General features: G+C 38.4%; 1 protein-coding gene across 1 annotated transcript; it reads left to right on the top strand.

The window, feature by feature from the left end:
- The first annotated feature begins 10,993 nt into the window (after positions 1-10,993).
- Positions 10,994-12,966, top strand: LOC143733173 (uncharacterized). Its single transcript, XM_077224748.1, has 7 exons — positions 10,994-11,112; positions 11,249-11,525; positions 11,605-11,782; positions 11,883-11,959; positions 12,198-12,378; positions 12,501-12,749; positions 12,881-12,966. Exons 1-7 carry the CDS (start codon positions 10,994-10,996, stop codon positions 12,964-12,966), a joined length of 1,167 nt encoding a protein of 388 aa, XP_077080863.1.
- The last annotated feature ends 13,203 nt before the right edge of the window (positions 12,967-26,169 follow it).

The following is a 26,169-nucleotide window of genomic DNA, read 5'->3' as shown; positions in this document are numbered from 1 at the left end:
CCCGGGATGTGTTTGCGTTCACACAGAAGGCACTCTAGCAATTTTATAGCAATTTCCATGCAATAGAGTTCAGATGTTACAGCAAACAGCCGTGAGCTTACAGTTAAGAGAATGTTAAGACTGTTTTGAAAAATGTGCCAAAGCAATTCAGAAAAACTGTAAAACATTCATTAATGGGCACGTTTTATTCATTTGTTCCCTCTTTTAGTTCAATTGTTGACATATTGTACTAAATTGTTCCCTTGTTTTAATGTAGCTAAATCATGGCCACAATTGAACTAAAATAAGGGAAGGAATTCTTAATTCATGCCCATGATATTTGTTCTCTCTCTCTCTCTCTCTCTCTCTCTCTCTCTCTCTCTCTCTCTCTCTGTTACAGTTCTGTTTGGATGCTATTTTGATTTTTGTTTCATTTTCATGGACTTTTTATTTTCAGTCACGTGTTCCTTTATTCAGTTTCCTACCACGCATCCGTTTCTATGGACACTAACTCTATTATCACATCTGTTGATCATTTATCTCATTACCATGGTGTATTTAAGTTCCTCCTTGTTCATTCTTCAGTTGTCCGGTATTGTTTGTGCGTAGCACACTGTCTCGCATCGTTTCAATTGTTATTTGCCTGCCTATTATGAGTTCTTTAATAAATGCTGTTTTATTTTCTTATTTTTCATAGCGTTACTGCGTGTCTCTCTCTCTCTCTCTCTCTCTCTCTCTCTCTCTCTCTCACTCTCTCTCTCACTCTCTCTCTCTCTCTCTCTCTCTCTCTCGCTCTCTCCAGGATGTTGTGTTTGGTTCCATACTAACTCGATCAAATTCACAGATAATGTAATAGTTGTCAAACTGATCACTAGTGATGACAAGTCAGCCTGCAGAGAACAGAGCTTATTGCTGGCTTTTGGAAGCACAGAGCTACAGAAAACCCCCTTATTTACATCCATGGGGGACGAACTGGAAGGGTCAGCAGTTTCAGCATCATTAGCATACACATCACAGGGGACATCTCATGGACCCTGAACACCTCCTCCATGGGTGAAATAAAACATCAGCTCCTCTATCATCTTCAAAGTCTAAACGTCCACCTCCCGAGTCAATGCTGGTGCCATAGTCGGGTTCAGGAAGTAAAAATTCCCTTAGTTTACTCAATTTGGAGAAATTTTTAACAACAAGGTTAATTGATGGTATTTGCTTCTGTTGAAGCCATTAGTCTGCATTATTTCACTTTATGTTTTTAAATAATTGTGTTTAACAGTGAATTCATGGTGAAAACGTGCTAAAATTATCTTTAGCTCCGCCCATTCCCACGAAGCACTACAAATGATGTAACCGAGTCATTCTCCTTAGGCTCTCAATATGGATTTAAATATATATGTATATATAAGATTTTTTTAAATCCTCAAAAAAAACCTCTTACATAAAACTTGTACCAATAATCCCATGTCCAAAAGAATGTACGGATTATAGACCTATTATCGCTCACTTCAGTAATTATGAAATGCTTACTTTTATGTCATTAATGAATACCTACACAGAAACAAATGAGTAATGCATTATTAACCCTACTATTACAGTAACTAACAAGAAAGTCTGATTAACACATATTAAGTAATAGCACTCAGTCGAATGGGTTGTTCACTATTATTAATTATCAATTACTACTCATTTTTTCATGCCTCCCAGAGGACTACTAAGAACTACTACCTATATTCAGGTTCAAAAATAATGTGAATAATGCATAATGTAAAATTATTTCTAAAGTAAAGATCATGGTAACCCACTAGTAATGACTCAAGTGTTACAGAATCCTTCTAAAGGAACAACTAATTATTTTAGAATTTTTAGAATACTGATCCATAGTAATTCCTTCTGAAGGATTTGGTAACACTCGAGTCATTACTAGTGGGTTACCGTGGTCTTCACTTTAGAATTAATTATACATTATGCATTATTCACATTAATTAGTAGCTCTTAGTAGTCCTCTGAGTATATGAAACATTTTTAGTTATTGATTAGCTAATAGTAAACTACCACATTTAACTGAGCTCTATTACTTTCTAATTTGTTAATCAGAGTTTCTTGTTAGTTAAAGGGTTAGTTCACCCAAAAATGAAAATGCTGTCAAAATGCGTACAGACGTAGCCTCGGCCACGTTTGTACCATAGCGTCCAACCCCAAGGGGGCTGGTTGCGTGAGGGAGAACCAAAGTGGACAGTGCGTCGTATGCTGAGACGCAAACAGATCCACTTCTGCTTGGCCGTAAAATTCCCAAATGAGCTCCACCGCCTCGGGGTGGAGTCTCCATTCCCCTGGCCTCAGCCCCTGCCTCGACAGGGTGTCTGCTCCTATATTCTGGTACCCTGGGATAAACACTGCCCTCAGGGAGAGTATCTTCCCTAGGGACCACAAGAGGATCTGGTGCGCCAGTTTGCAGAGTGGACGCGAATGCAGACCCCCCTGTCGATTTAAATAAGAGACCAGACTGTACGAGCACATGATGGCCCCTCAGGTCTGGGAGGAAATGTCTCAACACATTGAAAACAGCCATCATCTCCAGGCAATTTATGTGCCAAGAGAGATGATGGTTCCCCCACAGACCCTGAGCTGAGCGGCCTTCCATTACCGCTCCCCAGCCGGTGAGAGAAGCGTCTGTCGAGATAGCAACTCGGTGGCAAAGAGCTCCCAACACCGGACCCTGGGACAGGAACCAATGTTTCCTCCATATAATCAAGGCGCGGATGCACCAACGCGTGATCTTGATCATACGAAGTGGGTTTCCCCTCGGGGAGAACCCTCTGGTCCTGAGCCCACCACTGCAAAGGTCTCATGTACAGCAGGCCAAAGGGGATCACATTGGACGCCGCTGCCATGAGGCCTGACAGTCTCTCGAACTGTTTTGCAGTGCGTGACTGGCCTAGCTTCAACTCTTTTGTGGCTGTGATGATAGCAGCTACACGAACGAGCGATAGTGTGGCCCGCATCGTGACTGAATCCCATACCACACCAAGGAAAGTGGTTCTCTGTAGTGGAGAAAGCACACTCTTCTTGGCATTGAGTCTCAACACCAATTTCTTCATATGAGCGAGAACGACATCTCGATGCCGAACCGCTGACTGTTCTGATTCTGCCAGAATCAGCCAGTCATCGATGTAGTTCAGAATGCGTATGCCCTGCAGCCTGAGCGGGGCCAGAGCTGCATCTACGCACTTAGTGAACGTGCGGGGTGACAAAGCTAGACCGAATGGAAGCACCCGATATTGGTATTCTTTGCCCCTGAAAGAAAACCTCAGGAACTTCCTGTGTTGAGGGAGAATGGAGATATGGAATTTAAGCGTCCTTCAGATCTATCGTGACAAACCAGTCCTCAGATCTGATTTGAGTCACTATCTGTTTGAGTGTGAGCATCTTGAATTTCATTTTCATGACCGCACGATTCAGTAAACGAAGATCTAAAATTGGACGCATCCCCCCATCCTTTTTTGGAACAATGATGTATCGGCTGTAAAACCCCGATTCTCTGTCGGGGGAGTACACCTGTTCTATAGCTCCCTTTGCTAAGAGAGAATGAACTTCTTGCTCCATTACCAGAGCCTGCTCGGGATGTACTACCGTGAGTAACACCCCGTTGTAACGAGGCGGAGGAGAACCGAATTGGATTCTGTAACCTTTCTCTATTATCTGCAGGACCCAAGGAGATATATTCGACAGATTCTTCCACTCTGTTAGAAAATCTACTAAGGGTACCAGTCTCTCGAGACTGGCCTCTGGTGTTAAAGGAACAGCCACTTCGGCGACCTGAAGCATATTGGCAGGAAACAACCGAACTGACTGTTTTTGAACCCCCCTCAGAGGGCTCACGTCCGACGCAATGTGGAGTCGACACTGCGCCGAACTTTCGCTGGATACCACTGTGCCCCAAAGCACCAAGGGTTGCAGGGTTGGCAGACCGGTCCCATGAGGACCCCGAAGTGGAGCGGGCACCGTATTCTCAGGTGTACACCGCTCCACCCCGGTTGGGGCTGTTCTCAATGGTCTGACGTACATAGCGTCAGGACCTTTTCTGAGCCGAAGCCTTCCTAGCCATAAGTACGGTCCTCAGATCCGGCTTAGTCTTAGCCGACTTCGGCTGAGAATGTTGGCTCGGTCCCCAAGATTTATTCGGGGGAGCACGAGATGCAACACTTATTTTTTGTTGCACACGGTGCGAGGAGCTTGGCTGGGGGTGCTCACGTCCAGCACCCCCCGGGGGATGGACTCGGCGAGGAAGGAATTTTTTAAAAGCCTCAGATTGTTTTTTATTTTCTTGAAATCTTTCAACAACCGAATTCACCGAGTCACCAAAAAGACCAGAGGGAGAAATAGGGGCAACTTAAAGAAAAGGCCGATCTTTATCTTTCATATCTGTCAGATTTAACCAAAGATGTCTCTCAGTAGCTACGAGGGCTGCCATAGACCGCCCAATAGCACGGGCGGTCTCCTTCGTAGCTCTGAGAGAAAGATCTGTAGCCCGACGAAGTTCTCGAATTTCGTCTGTACTAACTCCCTCACTCCTATCTATATCCTCCAGCAGATCTGCCTGATAGGCTTGGAGCACTGCCATCGTGTGCAGACAGACTCCAGCTTGACCTGCTGCCGTATAAGCCTTACCCACTAAATTAGATGTGGTCTTTAGTGGTTTATTCAGCAACACGGGATCCTTCAGGGACGATGCTGACCCAGGAGACAGATAGCTCGCGAGCGTCTGTTCCGCTGGGGGCATGGACCCATTACCAAAATCTTTCAGCCCCTTTATATTTGAATACGTTTGAACATGGGGACTAAAAAGACGTGACGAATATGGTTTATTCCATGATCTACATAGCTCACTATGGCGATCAGGAAAGAATGGAAGGGCCCGTGATTGAGATGAAACATTAGAAGTGAGAAAATGCTCGTCTAATTTGCTTTTAGGACGAGAATCTCTCTTTTCTGCTGGCCAGTCAATACTCAACTTATCTACAGCACGAGTTATCACCTCAATAAGCTCCTCATGTGCTGGGGAGAGGGATGGCGAATCCTCTCCCCTTATTGAACTTTCTTTATTTGTGTTTGTGTCACTCTCACCAATGCTCAGTAACTCTACCTCCTCAGAGCTAGAGCACTGAAGCAACGGGCTCTCTTCCCGGGCTGAAGAACATAGATCATAGAAACATTGAAACAAGAACATAGGTCTTGTTTCCAACAAGAACAAAAAGTATTCTCGACGTTTGATAAACTTGATTGTGTCACTGTAGTCACTTGGACTATTTTAACAATATCTTTAATAACTTTTAGGGGCTGGCAAGCTTCAATCCCTTAATAAGCCTATGGAGGAGTGATACAGCTCTCAGATTTAGTCAAAAATATCATAATTCGTGTTCCGAAGATGAACGAAGGTCTTACAAGGTTGGAACAACATGAGGGTGAGTAAATACCAGAGATGGGGGACTCGAGTCAAACTCGAGTCGAAAATTTAAGGACTTGAGACTTGCTTGACTAAATTAAGAAAATGACTTGCCTTGACTTTGACTTGAGATCCAATGACTCGAGACTTGACTTGACTTGAACTGTATGACTCAAAAATGACTTCACATACATTTTTATATAAATCATTGCAACATCAATTGATGAACAAAATGAAAGCAACGGAACCATTGACGCCAGTCATCAGATTCTGCGCGATTGCGTGACGCACCGGGCACAGAAAAAACATACAGTGCGGTGAGCGCGCTAAATACAAAAACATCTCCCAGCTTTGTTCTTTTTGGATATAAACACTAGAAATTGACCATATTCATACAAGAAGATTTGCTGTACGCATAATAACTGGCCATGGATATCGGACACGACCATCCAACCTCGAACTTCATTCACCACATCTAAAAGTAAACTATGGCTTGTTTAACCTGTTTGTTATAGATAACTTGACTAACGTTAAATCTATAGAGAATAGTGGTCAAAACAGCATGCCTCTTTATGCAATATTCAATTCAATTCAAATTTATTTGTATAGCGCTTTTCACAATACACATTGTCTCAAAGGAGCTTTACAGAAAGTGCATTTCGGAAATGTACATAGAAAAATACAGTCAGTTAATCATGTATTAATTTATGGCATAACATATCGCCGGCTTTGAGTCGTCTCTTCACAGGCGTCGAGTCGTCTCTTCACAGGGGTTGGGGCATCTGAAGTCTCCGTGAGAGGCTGGATACAAACTGGAGCTGACGAACGCTATTTACCTCGGGACTATGGGAAATAATTAGCATAGCTGATGTTCATAATGTTAATGCATTCGAACTGATTCAGCAGTAGTATTAAAGGTTAAGCAATAAGTGAATGCTTGGTTAAAGAGATGCGTCTTTAATCTAGTTTTAAACTGGGACAGCGAGTCTGAGCCTCGAACAATATCAGGAAGGCTATTCCAGAGTTTAGGAGCTAAATGTGGGAACGCCCTCCCTCCTTTAGTGGACTTAGATATCCTAGGAATGACCAGAAGCCTCGAATTTAGTGATCTTAAAGAGCGCGATGGATTGTATGGCGATAGAAGGTCTGTTAAATACACAGGAGCTAAACCATTTAGGGATTTATAGGTCAGTAGGAATACTTTGTAATTGATACGTAACTTAATAGGTAACCAGTGTAGAGATGATAAAATAGGTGTTATATGATCATATTTTCTTGATCTAGTAAGAACTCTAGCGGCTGCATTTTGCACTAACTGTAGCTTGTTTATTGAGGATGCAGGACAACCAGCTAATAAAGCATTACAGTAATCTAGTCTCGAGGTCATGAATGCATGAACTAACTTTTCTGCATCAGAAACAGATAGCATGTTACGTAGCTTAGCAATGTTTCTAAGGTGGAAAAAGGCTGTTCTTGTAATATATGAAATATGATTTTCGAAAGTCAAGTTGCGGTCTAGTAAAACACCCAGGTCTTTTACTGTAGTGGATAAAGTAACAGGACATCCTTCTAAATTAAAGTTGTATTGTATGGGATTTTGTGGGTAGTTTTTTGGACCAATAAGTAGTACCTCCGTTTTATCTGAATTTAATAGCAGGAAATTACACGACATCCAGCATTTTATATCATTTAGACACTCTGTCAATTTAGATAAGTTAGTGTTTTCATCTGGTCGTGATGAGATATATAATTGAGTGTCATCAGCATAACAGTGGAAATTAATTCCATGTTTTCTTATAATATTACCAAGTGGTAGCATGTATATTGAGAATAGCAGAGGGCCTAACACCGATCCTTGCGGCACTCCATAGTCTACTGACGTTATCTTTGATTTTTCCCCATTTAAACAGACAAAATGGTAACGGTCTGATAAGTACGATCTAAACCAGCTTAATGCCTGTCCCTGAACACCAGTGTAGTTTTGTAGTCGATCCAAGATTATTTTATGATCTATAGTGTCGAACGCAGCGCTAAGATCGAGTAGAACTAGTATTGAGATACAGCCTTGGTCAGAAGCTAAAAGTAAATCATTTGTAATTTTAACTAGCGCAGTTTCTGTGCTATGATGCGGTCTGAATCCCGACTGGAATTTTTCATAGATATCATTTTCTGGCAAGAAAGAGCACAATTGAGCGGACACAACTTTTTCTAGTATTTTATACATAAATGGAAGATTTGAGATGGGTCTGTAATTTGCTAAGTTATTTGGATCTAATTGCGGTTTCTTAATGAGAGGTTTTATTACTGCCAGCTTGAATATTTTTGGAACATGATAAAGATGAGTTAATAATATTAAGAAGAGGCTCTTCCACTACAGGTAACACTTCTTTCAGTAGTTTAGCGGGTATTGGATCTAATAAACATGTTGTTGGTTTAGATGCAATGAAAAGTTTATTTAGCTCTTCCTGTCCTATAGTTGTAAAGCGGTGTAGTTGTTCTAGAGGGGCCATAATTGAGGTTGAATCATAAGACATCATAGAGGATTGTATATTTACAATTGTGTTTCGGATGCTTTCTATTTTCTCATCGAAGTAATTCATAAAATCATTACTACTATATTGTAACGGAATATTTTGCTCTGGTGATGTTTGTTTATTTGTTAGTCTAGCCACGGTGTTGAATAAAAACCTTGGATTATTTTGTTTATTTTCTATTAGTTTGCGGAGATTTTAGAGCCTTTTTATAACGTGATATACTGTCTTTCCACGCGATTCTAAAGACATCTAAATTAGTTTGCTTCCATTTACGCTCTAAGTTACGAGTTTCTCTCTTGATAGCATGCGTAGCACTGTTGTACCATGGTGCTTTAGTTTTCTCTCTAACCTTTTTTAATCTAATTGGTGCAACAATTTCTAGTGTACTAGAGAACATGGTGCTCAAACTGCTAGTCATTTCCTCTAGTTCATCTGTTTGTTTGGGTGCACTGAGCAGCTGAGATAGATCAGGTAAGCTATTTGAGAATCTATCTATAGTACATAATAACGTAATATTATGTTTTCAAATATAGCTTAAGGCTGTCAATAGATTCAAATGATAATCAATGGTGGCATATGTTTTGTAGCCTGTAACGTGTATAAACGGGCAGTAATGCACTCACTCTGTGTGTGCGGGTTGAGGGAGAATAAAATGATTCGCTGGACTCCCGCAAACTAGAAATATTTATGAATAAAACATAAAAACTAATACATTTTTATTCATCTGTTCCAGAAAAGCAATAAGAACAACTAAAACAAAATAGAAACGATTTACAGGCCACAGTTTCTATTTATAACATGTTTGCAGCGTTGAGCGATGTAGCCAATCACAGACATATATGTTGATTTCTTCAACGCAATGGCCAATCAGAAGCATTTAAGATCACTCCACTCACCGCTCAAAACGGATTTTTTGTTCAGTGCTGCTGAATTCTGTATGCTGGCAAATCCTCTAATTATAACAAAGTGTATATATTATGAAAGATTAATTGTGCAGTCAGCTTCATTGATAATAACAGAGATGTGTGAGATCGCGATGAACTGATGCCAGCTTTTTAGGAATTATTAAGGGAGCGCACTTTGCGTGCATTCAGTCATGCCAAACCATGCACGCAGTAGCTGCTTGCTTTATGTTATAACAGTGGTTTGTGTGTTAATGCTTTAATATCAAATAATTTATCAGGAGCATTTATGCTGATGTGTATGGTGGCGACGTAGGCTAACTTGAAAGTATTTGGAGGGACAGAAAAAAAGTATTTTTGCGGGCGGGAGCGGGAAAAAACATAAATGTTGCGGGCGGGAGAAAGTAACATAGAAAGTAGTTTAGAACGTCAGTTATAACGACCCATGTATTAAGAAATAGTCGGGTTTAAATCGGGCTCGGGGTCATAATTACAGTTAATGTGTGAGCCGGGCCGGGTTCGGGCTTGATTTTTTGGGCCCGATCTTTTGGGCCCGATCTTAGCTGCCTCAGGTAAGTTATGCTAACACTTACAGGCACGAATCAGCCGTTTGTCCTTTGGGAACTTGTGGAGCCTCTCCCCCGTTTTTGATGTATTCGTACATCCCGCACAAACACAATAGTTAACCATTTTTGCTAGCTAGGTCTCCAATATAACGTAACGGCTTGGAGCAAAGACAGTAAAAGCTTGGTGTCCCTTTCATGACGTCACGCCCAGCCTAGTGGAAGGGAGGAGGCATGCTTAAAACCACTGTAAAACGTACCAACTTTTCTTATTATATTCAGCATTTTGGTATAAAAAACATACAAAACAATGGTGGGCGGTTCTTATCTTTATGTTTAGTAAGCACATTGCATTATCTTCATGAAAAATTGGACCTGCAATTTACACTTTAAGGGGAAAGTTAATGTCTGCCCGTGATATTGCATAATAAAAATATATAAGCAAAGTTAAACATATGACATTCACTATAAAACCAATATAATTAATGCATCACACACTTGTGAATTTACCTTCAAATGTATTATCTTCAGCATTTTTCATATAATTGTTATTATAATAATAATAATTCCACATTTTGATTATCATAAATACATACTGTAATAAATTATATGAATATTATTAATATTATGATATAAATGTATAAGAAAGGTAATCAAGGTAATCAAAAATAAATAAGGTTGAGGTCAATTTAAAAAAAAAATCTGTTTGGTATTGTAACTTGACTTGGACTTGACTTGACTTGCTTGAAGTGAACCATTGACTTGACTTGACTTGGTTGTGTGTACTGCGACTTGTTGACTTGGTAGAGACTTAATGGTAGGGACTTGAGACTTGCTTGTGACTTGAACATGTGTGACTTACTCCCACCTCTGGTAAATGCTGACAGAATTTTCATTTTTGGGTGAACTATATGGAGTGAGAATCATGCCGAAACCTCTCACACACACAAAACGTGTTCTCTTAAGCGTTTGTTCTGTACATTTTAAGGATGACTGTTTTGATAACAAATCTCAATATGATGCTGGCTTTGCCAGAAAACTGTTGCTCAAAGATAAGTCCTTGCCGACTATTCTGGGAACAACGACGACGCAAACTGTAAGTAGTGTATTTTAATCTTTAAACTACTTTTTAAAGCGCAATTTCATTCATTATGAATAATCACAGTGTTTTTACTTAGTTTACTTGCATATTGTTTTCAGAGACCGCCATGTTCAGGGCCCATAATCAAAAGATGTTGGCTGTTGAACTGACCAACCCACTCAAACATCTGTGGGCACACAGCTGTCGTTTCAAACCATGAGACCCAAGTATCGTAGCAAAGGTATTATTTATATAATCCTAACTTGTGTCATCATAATTCTATTTATAAGAAGCTTAAAAGTTTTATTCCCTAAAAGGAAGTATTTATAGTCCATATTTTTTGAATACTGCAATTACAATTGATAGAATAAAACTTTACATTATATTTTCTAACGTTATAGAAACACAAACAGAGCAGTTCTCAAATCTTTCAAGTGGTGATGTCGCCATACCCTGGACTACTTCACAGCCTTTTACCTCAACACCTTTAAAAGATGAACGGCCTGCCAAAAGTCGTCGCTGTGAATTGGAGGAAAGTGTGTCTTTTGAAGAAGTCTGTGACATATGACCCTGCTCAGTCTGTCATCAGTGTGACTGAACCATCAAAGCATTCGTAAGTTGTTTGTCTTTATCATTTTAAGGTTAGCATACATTTATGTGTACTGTATGTTTTACAGACTCATAAAACTGATTATGTTGAAAAAAATACACTGCATTAATTTTTTGTTATTAATTTTCTCTTGTCATAGCATGTACACATCCAAAGCCTCTCATGAAGACACCAAATATATTGTGTTTGAAAACTTTCTTCTTGAACTGTTTGAGACCTGTCCAGTATGTTCAAGAGCCTGCAATAATCAGCCTCGTAGCAATGGGACTTTTTTGGCCATTGATCAACTTTGCCCGCATTGTGAGTACTTCAGACAGTGGAAGAGTCAACCCTGTGTTGGCAGTACCCTTGTTGGTAACCTCCAGCTGTCTGCTTCCCTGTACTTCTCTGGAGCTTCATTCTTCCAGATGAAAAAGGTTTGTGGGGTGTTTTTTTTTTTTTCCTGTTTAAAATAGTTTAAATGTATAATGCATAATTATTCTTTTTCTTTTGAAGGTATTTGAGTCAATGCATTTGAAGATGTTCAAATACAGAACCTTCAGAAGGCATGCCAGCATGTACCTGGAACCACTAATAATATATAAGTGGAAGAAGGAACAGGTGGATTTAGTGAAGGATCTCTGTGAGGCGGACAAGGTGATAATTGGTGGCGATATGAGAGCTGATTCGCCAGGTAAAGAGTCATGCTTGGTGATGCAAGTTCTTCTGCAGTCTTAATAATTTGTTCCTGTGTAAACTATTTTCTAAAATATTATTGTATTGTGACATTTCAGGCCATTCAGCAAAGTATGGGAGCTACACCACAATGGATCTTCAAAATAACCTCCTAATAGACATCCAGCTAGTGCAAGTGAGAAAATGCATTGATCACATCATGTCGATGCACACAAAATTACCAGAAAAAAGTGGCAACAGAGTATGACTTGCCTGTTTCAAATTAAACTATTCTAAATTATAATTGTATTATAAATTACAATTGCTATTTGTAATAAACCTTTTTATACTTCAAAGATGTAGTCGGATATGATTACTGTTTTAAAGGAATGAAATAACTGACTTTCACTGCCCTGATAACTATATTTTCACAGAGTAATGAGGTCGGTGGTAGCTACCACATGGAGAAAGAAGGGTTAAAACGAAGCCTGGAATTGCTGGAGGAACGTGGTGTAAGGCTAGACTGCATTGTGACAGACCGACATCCCCAGATTCAAAAGTTTCTGAGAGAACGAAACATCACACAGTACTATGATGTCTGGCATTTGGAGAAAGGTACGTTTGAGCTTACTTGTCTTGTGGTTATAACTGTACTTAGTAAAGATTCAGAAAAAAACATTTCATGTTAATAAATGGACAGGTTTTTTTTTACATTACATAAACAATATTTCTTCTAGGGTTGTCAAAGAAGTTAGAGCAAATTGCCAGAGACAAGGACTGTTCAATAGTGAAAAAGTGGCAGCACAGCATAAGAAACCATCTCTACTGGACTGCAGCATCCTCTACTTCAGGACCAGAGAAGGTAGCCAAGTGGAAGTCCCTCATCAATCACATTCAGGATGTTCACATCCATGATGATCCATTATACCCACAATGTGAACATTCACATCGAGAGTCTAAGGGCAGCAGTAAACGCTTCAAACCTGGTGAGTGCATAATATTTCATATTATTACCATTACCAATCAAAGTGGCTGACTGTTATTCATCTGTGTGTCCCACAGTGCTAATACTGTTTCCATTGTCCTTCACACAAATTCATACATTCTACTATTCCAGGTTCAAAACCACTTTACAGAGTCGAAAAGGTGCTGACTAACAACAGAGTCTTCAAAGATGTAGCAAAGCTCAGCCCTCACTTCTAGACCTCATCCTTGGAGGCCTTTCACAGTGTTATTTTACGCTTTGACCCCAAAAGTGTGGTATTTCCTTTTATTGGAATGCTGTGCAGGTATGCAATGTAAAGTTGTATAGAAGCATCTTATTGACATTTAATGAACCATCAAATCATATTATTTCATATTTGTATGTAATACAGGAAGCCTAGCATGAGCTAAAACGTAATTTGAAAAGCAGTTATAACTTTTCGAATGCTTTGTCATTTCTTATTATTTTAAATTTATCTTGAAAAAATAATAACACCTACTTTTTAGTAACTACATGTTTTTTTTCTGTTGTTTTAGGTTGTATTTGGCTGACATGCATTTCAATGAAAATTCTAACCGTCCAAAGGCTACTACATCATCTGGAAAGCCAATGTACAGACTTTTGTTCCCCAAGGCTAAAAAAGGATTGTACACCACAAAACCAGTGACATCCAACCCAACGTACTGTAAGTTTGAATAGATGTTTTAATTAGTAATTTAACAAAAAAATAAACTAAATACAATACACACAAAGTGCATAGAACTTACTTAAATACAATTCCAGGCTACATCTACAATCTGATGACACTGCTGTTTGAAAAGGTTCTGCCAGATCCTTTTCCCTACATGGAGGAGCTGCATAAAATTACAGTGCCTGACAGTCGATGCACACAGTATGACAGACCTTCATGGGAGGAGGCCATTGCTAAGCATGTGTCAAGGTTTAGTCAAGGGGCAGTTTGAATCCGACATAGCTGCCTTCCGCATCTGGGAATTTTTGCCGTATACACAGGACAACACATGATGGTATTACAACCCTGATCTTTATGCCTAGATAGCCCCAGCACCAACTGACAAAGCTTCTGTAAGCCAAATGCCTGTAGCGCCTGATGGAAACAGAGAAAAGGCATTCAAAATTATACATTCTAAAGGTGTTTTGGAAAGTGGTGTGTGTGTGTGTGTGTGTGTGTGTGTGTGTGTGTGTGTGTGTGTGTGTGTGTGTGTGTGTGTGTGTGTGTGTGTGTGTGTGTATATGTCAAAACTATTGTTATTTGAATATAAATTGTGTTACATTAAATATTTATAATCCATATTAACATAAAACAATTGTGTATGTCAGATTTCTTACTGGTGTAACCCTCTAAGTCTCAAAGGACCATAGTATGCCCTGTAAATGTTATGTGCATTCTGTAACGAATACAAATTTAGGCAAACAGGTTCAAGTCCCGGGTGATGAATCATACAGGTAGGTCGTACTGGTGCCTGGTTAATTCTTCTGACAACCTATTGAGAAGGCTATTGAGTTTACAATTGTAGTCCAACATGTAGGACATGTAATACTTATGGAAGCCCGTTTCCGCCATAGTTGAGAAAAAAAAAGATTATCTAAGTCATAATAATGAGAAAGTTTCTCATAATTATGACTTAGTATCTCATTATATTGAGAAAGTTTCTCATAATTATGACTTAGTATCTCATTATATTGAGAAAGTTTCTCATAATAATGAGATAATAAGTCATAATTATGAGAAACATTCTCGTAATAATGACTTAAGTATCTCATAATAATGAGAAATTTTCTCATAATAATGACTTAACATCTCATAATAATGAGAAACTTTCTCGTAATAATGACTTAACATCTCGTAATAATGAGAAACTTTCTCGTAATAATGACTTAACATCTCGTAATAATGAGAAACTTTCTCGTAATAATGACTTAACATCTCATAATAATGAGAAACTTTCTCGTAATAATGTCTTATTTTCTCGCACTTCTACGCATGCGCAAAGCAGTGGAGCAGAAGGGAGTGCCACGCTAGCGACATCCGCTGGTGAAAGCGTGTAAATGCATCACAGCAAATATGGCACGATCTGCAAACCAGTTGTTTTCTTTTAAGTCGGTGTGAACTAAGATGTGCAATCTGTAGTATCATAAAATAACATCAATTAAAAATCATCAGTATCTTCCATACTTTTCCATGCCCACGAAAAGGTGTGAAAGTGGAAAGCAGAAGCAGGACGGTTTCCATGGTAACGAAGGACGCCTGCTTGTGCACACCGATGGTGTTACGTGAACTTACAAAACTATCAGATTAAAGTTGGATTATTACATTTATTCGTTAAGTTTAAGTGTAACATCTTCATAAAATATATGGGTATATTTGTTAATATATCACGTATTTTGCGGATGCGTCTAGGATATTTGATGTGCAGGTTCATCTGAAGATATCAATACGATATCAATTAAGATGTTTATGACTTTGGGGACATTTACACATAAGTGGGCTGTGGGCAGCGGAATAGGGAAAACGCAAGGTCTTGAGACGTGTTTTTAAAAGCTGAACTTCTTTTCAATTGAGCGCCGCGTTTTTAGAACACTGAACCCTTCTGTGTTGCTGCTTGTTCATACACAAAAATACAAATGAATATTACAAATGTATAAAAGGCTATCAAGTATGGAAGCCCGTCTTATATACTGATAATTTATCATTAATGTTATTCACTATTTTTTTTACAGTCTATGGTTATTCACTGCAGATCGTGCCATATTTGCTGTGATGCATTTACACGCTTTCACCAGCGGATGTCGCTAGCGTGGCACTCCCTTCTGCTCCACGGCTTTGCGCATGCGTAGAAGTGCGGGAAAATAAGTCATTATTTCGAGAAAGTTTATCATTATTACGAGATGTTAAGTCATTATTACGAGAAAGTTTCTCATTATTAAGAGATGCTAAGTCATTATTATGAGAAAGTTTCTCATTATTACGAGATGTTAAGTCATTATTACGAGAAAGTTTCTCATTATTACGAGATGCTAAGTCATTATTACGAGAAAGTTTCTCATTATTACGAGATATTAAGTCATTATTACGAGAAAGTTTCTCATTATTACGAGATGTTAAGTCATTATTATGAGAAACTTTCTCAATATAATGAGATACTAAGTCATAATTATGAGAAACTTTCTCCATATAATGAGATACTAAGTCATAATTATGAGAAACTTTCTCATTATTATGACTTAGATAATCTTTTTTTTTTACTCAACTATGGCGGAAACGGGCTTCCATAAATACTCAAACATGCAGATTAACATTATTATTATTATTTGTCTTTCATAATGTGCACATGCTTCAGGGGTCTCCATGCAGTATTTATGTTCTTGCTCAGTGGGCATTGCACCACAATTGCCACAAGTGCACCTGTGAATGTTTAAAGCAATCATAAATGTGTTTTATATGACACCTTTTTATGTAGAATTGTCATTTTAAGGGTATTTACAATATTACTTTTTATCCCTGGCTAATATAAACACATTTGTATAAGATAATCTTGAAAATATGTAGCCTTTCTAGTAGGCCTACATGTGATAGAAAATTAAAAATGTTGCCTTATCAATGCTGCATCTTCAAATATGGCATGTACATGTATTTTTGTCCGTGGTACACCTTATCATTTCATTGAAATTAGTTAAATAATGTTAAACTGTTAGCAAATTAAGCTATAGGACAATTATGCAACAATAATCCGGTTTCAAGTGTCTCGGGTTACAATTTTTTTATTAATTCAAAATAGTTACACTTTCCATGTGGACACGGGCTGATCCAGTCTTCGTGGTTGTGGTGATGGTTAATTTTCCTCTGATTCGTCATCTGATTCCGGCTCAAACATATAAGGTTTTATCATTGCAAGAGCCATCGCTTCGCATGCATCACCTGCTACTAAGCAGTTACGCTGAATCCGCAATTGTTCTGGCTGGGGGCGTCAATAATTGATGCATAGGCACTGACGTTTGCCAATCATAACAGTGGGCGTTAACACTGAACTCTTAAAGCTATGGTATAGGATTTCAAAGATTGTTCATTATTAATATCCTCGTTTAGATGCTGGTTATTGTTATATAGTACAATCCTAACAATATGAATAGAAAAAAGAATGAAAAAATCCATTCACTCTATTGGCTGTACAGCCGCAGAGAAGTTGACCAAAGTAAGCTGTACGGCCGGACAGCTTACATTGGTCAACTGCTCTCATCCAATTACCAGCTCCACTTGAAACTCCGCCTGGCGCTCGCGTCTCCACCGCACCCGCCCCCGCCCCCCTCCTGCGACATGAAATTGCACGCGTAAGCAGCTGTCAGTCTATGGTAGCTAGCTATGTAGCATATCAGCAATGGATAAAAAAAAAAAAGACAGCAGCAAGCGTCCCCTGCTTGCCCCTGCAGTAAATTAGGACGAAAGAGAAAGTCATTAGAGGAACGAGCAGAGATAAAAAATAAAAAAAAATGTGAAGAACGCCGAACTTTGAGTAGGATAAATATAGGGTCCACCATTGACCGTTGGAGGAAGCTTCAGGAAGATCTGGGACTGAAGACCGACACTGACACGGCTGACTTTTTGTTGGGCAGGTAAACATTTATTTATACTTTTATGGTGTGACGTGTTACATAAATAGCTTTTTATCAGTTTGACAACTTGCTCCTGCTGCCGGTCGGCATTGGAATGTTAGCCAATGTTTAGCATCGCCTATCACGGGTCAAAGTAATTATATTTCTTGAAGTCCTTGAATATATTTCAGTAGGCCTAGCAGGTTTCTGTTCGAGACGATCGAAATTTGAACAAGATGCGCTTTGTGCTGCAATAACAATTACTGAAAACCTTAGCCATACTAGTAGTACTGTATATACTAATGGTGGTGGGGAGTTTAGAACATTTCATGTGTTGCTAATCTTGCGTTGACGTGAACTCAAACGTGACATTGAATAAGTTCAAGTGTCTAAAGGTAATTTTACATATGATGTGTGTCCGATGTTTACTACCGGTGATCACAGGTTAACTGAGTGACGTTGTTCAATTCGTTTCCCGGTTGGAGGGATCAGGTAGCACAGAGGGGAGGGGTGTGTGTGTGGAGGGGCGGGATGAGTTTTTTAAAACTTCCCTAACGTCTCAGGCTTTCTTGACCGATTTTTAACATCGTATACTATAGCTTTAAAGGGGAAACACCCCCAAAACAGACTGTTGGAATCAGAGGATGAGAAACAGGGTGGGAAAAGGTCATAAATCACTACATTTTAAAAGTTTTTTGTAAAAAAAACTATAGTAATACTATAATTGCACCTAAGGGAACATAATAATAAAATTTAAAAAAACATTTCATGACCCCTTTAAGAGCTTGATGAGCTGATTCAGGTGTGTTTGATTAGGGTTGGAACTAAACTCTGCAGGACAGCGGCCCTCCAGGAGCAGGATTGAAGACCTCTGCCATAGAACTATCCCTTTAATAGTAGTTAGTGTTAATAATGCGTTACTCATTTGTTCCTGTGTAGTTTTTCATCAAACTTGCAGTGCGGAAGATGCAGTGGCTGCCCTGGTGCATATAGTTTCTAAACACTTCGACAAAAATAATACTGATGTAAGCAGTGGCGTAACTTTGTTTTAAAAAGTGAGTGGGACAGGTGTGTGTGGGGTAGTGGGGGGATTGCTAATAAAATGCTAAATCAGATATGTACAATAACATTACAATGTCCATCAATCAGTTTAAATAGTAGCCTACATTAGGTTTAATTTGTCGAGAATTTTCACGTGAGTAAATACATAGATCCGTCCTTGAAAATATGAACTTAAATGGTCCAGCGGTAGAACTTTTGCCAGGCGTGTCAGAGGTTCTGGGTTCTAATCCGCACTCATATATATATATATTTAACAAAAATATTAGCTTTAGCTTAAGGCCGCTATCGAAGCATCCTGGGCCTCCATAACACCTCAGCAGTGCCACAGGCTGATTGCCTCCATGCCACACCGCAGTGAAGCAGTCATTTTACCATTGGAAAAGGATTCCCGACCAAGTATTGAGTGCATAACTGAACATAATTATTTGAAGGTTGACTTTTTTTGTATTAAAAACACTTCTTTTATTGGTCGGATGAAATATGCTAATTTTTGGAGATAGGAATTTTGGGTTTTCATGAGCTGTATGCCAAAATCATCAGTATTAAAACAATAAAAGACCTGAAATATTTCAGTTGGTGTGCAATGAATCTAAAATATATGAAAGTTTAATTTTTATCATTACATTATGGAAAATAATGAACTTTATCACAATATGCTAATCTTTTGAGAAGGACCTGTATATATATATATATATATATATATATATATATATTTTTTTTTTTTTATCAAAACAGAATATGTTAATCGGTGTCTTGTATATTAAGCAGGCACGCGTTTGTGCGCATTTTGTTTTGTGATTTCACCGGAACGAATAGAGAGTCTCTGCAACAGCGTTAAGCGATAGATTGAAGCGTGCGTCCGAGTGAAGACCGTGCGTGAGCCCCAAGAGAACACTGTATCCACGCCACTGATAGCAGCGGCAACAAGCTCAGCAGCTTGATTAAAATATATATATATATATATATATGTTACACTCTTATTTAACAAACGAACTAAATGAATGCTCTGCTAGTTAACTGGAGATGTTTTATTTATTTGTATTGGTACATTCGTGCCACGAGTTGTTTTAAAAAGTGGTGGGGACAATATCGACCCTGGCAAAAAGTGGTGGGGACATGTCCCACCCGTCCCAACTGCAAATTACGCCTATGGATGTAAGAACTCTTTTCCTAAACTTTCTAGACTTTCCTAGACTTTTTTTATATTCCTTTAATATAAAAATATGGAGATTGTATTTGGGCGTGTCTCTGACACTCACACAACATCTGTTTTTATACACAATGAGAACATCAGACAGGTAGAGACAACTTCCCAACATTTAACTTATCCCTGTACTGTCCACCAAAGAATTCAACAAGTTTCACTGCCAGACTTTACCTGAGATGTCTCTCTCCCAGCTGAACTCAGGTCCCTCGGTTCTCTCCTGCCTCAACATAAGATCATAACACCCACAATCCCTGCAGTAGAACACCATCCATAACTGTGCACACAAAAGTACTACCTCTGACATTGTAACCTTATACTTCTCTGCATCATTTTGCACATCCTCAATGTTTGCAGTAACCATGTAACTCTGGCACACACTATCTGTATCAAAAGTGCATCATATCCATCAGCCTTCTTCTTCTGACTCTATGGCAGCTCATACAAATGTTTGGTAAAAAGTTTTTGAACAAACCACAGCAAATTTGAAGTCTCTAACTCAAATCCTCTAGCACCACCAACTGTCCAACTTGCACTTATATTTATGCTAATAACTTTTGGACTGTAAGGGCTAGAAAATTTTCAGAAACATTTTCCTTCTGATCCCTTTGATTGTGCACTATAATATTGAATTCAAGTTGATTAATCTAACCGTTTTGAAATAACTTGCAAATGAATTCAAAGAAGGGCACGCCAACATGGATGTGAGGCTACATCTTTGCAACGCTTCTGCGTTCTTTAGCGTGTTCTGACCAAACTTGTTGTATGTTACAACAACCATAACCTAAGGGGAACATGAACACTTTCAGCTCAGCACCACCTTCTGGTCAAGAGATATGGCAATAAAACCCACAACTTCTGCCATAATATGCTACATTATACAAATACATTGGTGTATCATTATAAAAGTTGTAATGTGTCATGTGCACCATGTCCATCAGCGCCAACTTGGTCAATACAACGTGGTCAAAAGCTATACCAATCTTATAATCAGCCGAACCTACTGTCTGACATTTTTCATTTCATTAATATCATACTTTTATTATTAGTAGTATTACCACGTGCAGATTTGATCATGGTTTTTAAAGGATTTCATAACCTGCCCACCTTGGCATGTGCTTAATAACTGTGTAGCTTCTACAATGTACAAAAAATACTGTGAACTTTGATTCGATGCTTTGAGGTCAATAACAGAAGATGAAAAAGAGAGAAGATATTTTTACTCTCTTCCCTGAAACGCCTTTTTATTGTGTTCTCCTGATTATACACAACTGCAGGATTAGTCTTGTTTTATTATTTGCATTTAGAATTACTTTTCCATGTTGTCCATAACCATTAATCACAACAAACTGAAACAGTTGGAACCATTGTAGAATGTATTATAATTGCTCCTAAATTCAGTTTTAACACTAGATACTGCAATTCAAACATAAATTTTCAAATATCAAATTGGGGGAATATCTTGAATTGTCTCATTTCACAGTGTTGGTAATTTCCAACGGCACCCTGCAGTTAAATGGGCAACATATTAAATTAAAATCATCAAAAAAGAACAGTAATTGGAATCCTGCTAGAACTCATGGAATTGCTCACCTGCCCTGACGCAGATTGTTTGTATTCTATTCCCTCTCAGCCCATTTTAAATCTTCCTAACACTTTTGATGAAACACCATCATGTTGGTCATAAGAGTATACGTAACATACATTAGGTTTAGAAAATGTTCTAAATAAAATTAAGGCTTATTAGAGCTTTCAATTTTTCTTTATTACTGTGGTAATGTCATAAGTTTGTGCTTTTGTATAAATGTTTGCTTCTGTTTGTTTAGATACTTTGGTCAATTTATTTCCTAGTCTAATGTGCACATAAGACAGGAGGAAAATAAAAGACACCAGAAGCTTGCTCATTCTGTCTTTCTTCCTTTCTTAAAAATTAAAGTGAAGGCTATAGTTTAAATAACATATAACCACTTGTTTGGCTGTTGAATGTCAGTGGTCTGGTTTTACTAAAATGTTAAGGATGATATATGTTATATGAGATATTGTATTTCACTGGCAACCCTTGGCAACAGTTCAGGGCTCTTTGAAAACTTTGTGTTGAGACTTCGACAGGGCTAACTTTAGCTCTCACAAAGATTTGTAGAAGATCAAGAGCAGAACAGATGCAGGGGCTTCAGCAGAGGAAGGATCATTTGAAGCATTGTCAGAGATGACAGCTCCTTTTACGTCACAGTCATACACTGACCAAAAAAGAAAGATACACTCTTGTCTTGTCATCTCAGGTTCCCAGAAAAACTGAAAAAGTACATGACTTTCCTGAGCACCAATTACCATTCCTGTTGTGCATTATTCAAATTGAAGTGAGAAAAACGCAGTTCCTGAACCAAGCAGGATGTGGAATTTGGATAAAAATATTAATTTAGTGACGTGTAATTAAGAAGAAATGAAATTAAGAGAAAATCATATGACTCTAATAAGTGTATTTTTTTACTAGAAAATAAATGAAGGAATGAAAGAATGGATGGATGGATGAGTGAAGGAAGGAAGAGATGGATGGGGGAATATAAGGATGGATGGATGGATGGAGGAATGAAAGGATGGATGGATGGAGGAATGAAAGGATGGATGGGTGGATGGATGAATGAAGGAATGAAGTGATGGATGGATGGATGGATGGATGATGGCATGGATGAATGAATGAACGAAGGAAGAGATGGATGGAGGGATGGATGAAGGATTGAAAGGATGGATGGTTGGAGGATTGAAATTACGAATGGATGGATGGATTAATGGAGGGAGGGAGGGATGGATGAAGGATTGAAGGAATGGATGGATGGATGGATGGATGGATGGATGGATGGATGGATGGATGGATGGATAACGAGAGAGCCTTTTTATTTCCAACTGAGCAGTAATTTTGAGCACAAATTAACCCTATAGTTTACACTCCTTTCCATAGGGCTAGATATTCTGATACTCAATGTACATTAGGAAGAATTATTTACACTTCAATTATCACATCAAATCCTCATTTGGCTAACACTGATTATATTTTGACATGCTAAATGCCCAGACTTTGAGATTTCCAAAGTCATGGAACTGAAAGTCCTATAGTTAAGGATTAATTTCACAAACCACAATTTGGTATATTATTATTATTTAGGGGAGCAAATAAAAAAAAAGTGGAGCTTGTTCATTATCAGCAACCAATGGTAAAGCATGGCAGAAGTAGCGTCATACTCACCAAGCCAAATACAGATAAGTTATTTAAGGACTAGCACACACGCAAACTAGTATGAACTCATCTTCAGCATGACAGCCAGACAAACACAGGGACAATACCAGAGGGGCATCAAGACCCATAAACATCCCTGAGTCACCTAGTCTACTGGCCCAGACTTGAACTCCACAGCAAATTTGTGAAGAGACCTCAGGTTTCCATGCACATAGTCTTCCAGAGCAATCTGGGGGGATTTGCAAGAAGGAATAGTAGAAACTGCACAAAACTCATGTCGGTAGCCTCAAATGTACTATAATCCCTGCCAATGACACTCTGGCAGAGTCTAGAAAATTATACAAGCTTAAATGAGGCATTTGGTAATGTTACTGTTCTTTTCTCTTTATTCGTATAGGCTATTATGTGTGATAGAAAGGGGGGAAAGTCTATGCCTAAAAATAATAGTCTATACTGTATGACTCCTGACCGCTGTGTCAACCACAATTGCTTTCATGAAGGGTTTTCTGTCTTTGCCTTTTCATGTGCAACGAGTTGGAGCCAGATATCTGTGACAGAGAGCAGCTGCAAAATACCTGATTCTCGAAGCTATTTTTACAGACGCCTGAAAACCAATTATTTCTGTTTGGATTCCAATTAGTATGAGCTTACAAAGATTTGCTTTCCTGTTTCTCTGGATGGACTTCTACTTCTTAGTGATTTGCTCCCATTTCGCTCTGTTTCTATCACTTTTCACTCACACACAGGTGCCTAATAAGAGTCCATTCTTAAAAGCTTTTGTTCACTGGAGTTCAAATACACAGTCAGCCTTTAAATGATCAGACCCAAGGCAAGCAGCTGACAGTGTTTATACCCATCATTAGTTGCCCCGCTCTGAGGATAGATGTGGTTTGTTTGCTTTTCTCTAGAGGGTTTTAGGAGGTTACATGCTGTGACATCAGCAATTGCCTCTCTGCTAACTGAGTGTTTGTGACTTCTTTGTTTGTGCCAGCTCAGATTTATGAAGGAATGCGGAACTAAACCAGGAAGACTGATGTATCAGCTATCAAGTCAAAACATATTATTATTTTTGTCTTGATGCAAATTTCTTGAACAATCCTCATATCTTTGTGGCATATTAATACAACAACAATGTCAAAGCAAAATGTCACAATTGCATGAATGATATTTAAAGGATTGAACAACACAAAGTAACCTTACTTTTTACACCACTTCTGATCCAGCATGTTGTTTGAAGACTTTGTTTCATATGTAAAACAATTATAGTGAAAAGTTAAACTTATTTTCTACAATCTCTTAAGGTATTTGAAATCAACATCAAACAGTATTTGCAACCCTTTTTACTACAATGATGTGACATGCTTCAAGTGAAACAGGAATTTCAAAAAAGAAATGTAGAGCTGGACTTCAATTATTTATCCTTCAGAATATGATTGCATTGTGAAATGTTTCAATATGACATGATTGGAAGAGAGGGGTTTTATAATGAGAAGCATTGGTGACATCATTCTAAAAGGAAAGTTCCCTTAGAAGCAGAACAAGTGATTACATTTCGATAAACGATTATAAAGACTATCATTTTTATGGAATAACAATGATGAAGCATTCACAAAAAAGTGAAGGATTGCTTTCTTCAAAAAACAAGTATTACACAGTAGTATTCAAAAATATTGTGTCTCTTATATCTGACTTAATCTGACAAATATGCCAACTGAACTATATTCTTAGTGTTTCTCTAAACCTTATGCAACATGTATAAAAATGATATAAAAAATATATTCTTCTCTCTTGTTTTGTGTGCAGAATAGGGAGAAAGGGAAGTGAATTGTATGTGGGATTTCTCCTTTCTTAGGTAAGTTAGTCTCCCCCTTATGTTCCCTTCCCTACTTAGCGGATTGTTTTGTTTGTCATTTTGGTCCCATTTTCCTGAAGTAAATCTATCCTGTGTTTAATTTCATTAATTACACTTTTTTTTCCTTCTTTTGTTGGTTGTCGTTAATGAGAAAAAAAATCATGTTTATCGTGTACATGAAAAGTCTTCCCTAACTCTTTATTGTTCATTCCTACCATACCATACCATACCTCTAGATTATTAGATAAGTAGGAAAAAAGGTTTTATTACAAAAACCTAATGCAGAAAACGTATGCACACTGTGCAAACTAAGAACGAGGAAACGAGGAAGGATTCATTTGATAAATGAGAAGCACCCCAGGTCTCTTTCTTATTGACTTTAGTGTTTGGATGAAACTTACTGGAAGAGTGTGGTGAGGGTATTTTGTTTTCAAAACAAACTAGGAAATCAGCTGGTTATCCGAAATTGTATATCTTTGCTTCAGCACTAAAGCAATATTTTTCTGCAATTGTTGGTGTTTCATTGTGTCAAATTAGGGTTGTCAAGTTTTGTAGAATTTGAAAAGTGTTTAATAAAAAAAATGATAAGAATAAGAAAAAAAAATCATGTTTGCAAAGTAAAATCCATCATATTTTGATAGAATTATTTAACATTATATAAAATACTAAGGGGTACTTCAAGTCATATAGGTCATGTGGTTCACCTGACAAAATCCCCTTTTCTTTCATTTCTTTCACACAAATTAATCAAATTTGTAATATCTGATGTTTACAATCTGTTCTAGATTATTCCTTCAAAAGTTTTATTTTATTGGTGTTAACCAATGGCGCTTTTCCATTACCAGTACCAGCTCGACTCGGCTCGACTCGCCTCGGCTCGCCTCGACTCGGCTCGCTTTTCGCTCCGTTTTCCATTGCAGATAGTACCGCCACAAATAGTACCCGGTAGTCATAGCGACGCCGCAGGAAACTGCCGTGACGTAATCTTATACGCGACACACATCCGCTACCCACAAACAGAGGACAATGGAGGAAATCGAGTGTATGCTGTTTTTGATCCTCGGGATGTGGCTGTTTCTCACAGCAAGAAGACAAACGTTGTTTCATGAGAGGCTGAGGGCAGCAAAACGAAACACTGCTGAAAAAAACAGGAGAGTTTGGGAATTACTACAGAGTTCAGACTACGAGACGAATCCGGTTGTTCAAAGCCGACGCAAGAGGGTAAGTTATGCTAACATAGCTAACGTTTGCATATGTGTAAATACTATACTATATGCAAAGTATTTAATCAACTTTATAGCTACCAGTATTACGTACTAAAATGTGCATGGTTTATGTGTTTCAGATCTGTTTAGCTTTGCAAAGTCGCCGCGGCAAACCGTCTGTTTGGGCTTTCAACCGAGCTACCGAGTGGTGGGATGTTATTGTTCCTGGTTTCACAAACGCGCAGTGGGTTCAGAACT

This window comes from Siphateles boraxobius, unplaced genomic scaffold, assembly GCF_051911475.1.
Source record: "Siphateles boraxobius isolate OS27281-9 unplaced genomic scaffold, OSU_SipBor_1 92, whole genome shotgun sequence".
Classification (NCBI taxonomy): Eukaryota; Metazoa; Chordata; class Actinopteri; order Cypriniformes; family Leuciscidae; genus Siphateles; species Siphateles boraxobius.
This window is presented reverse-complemented; position numbering and strand designations above follow the sequence as displayed.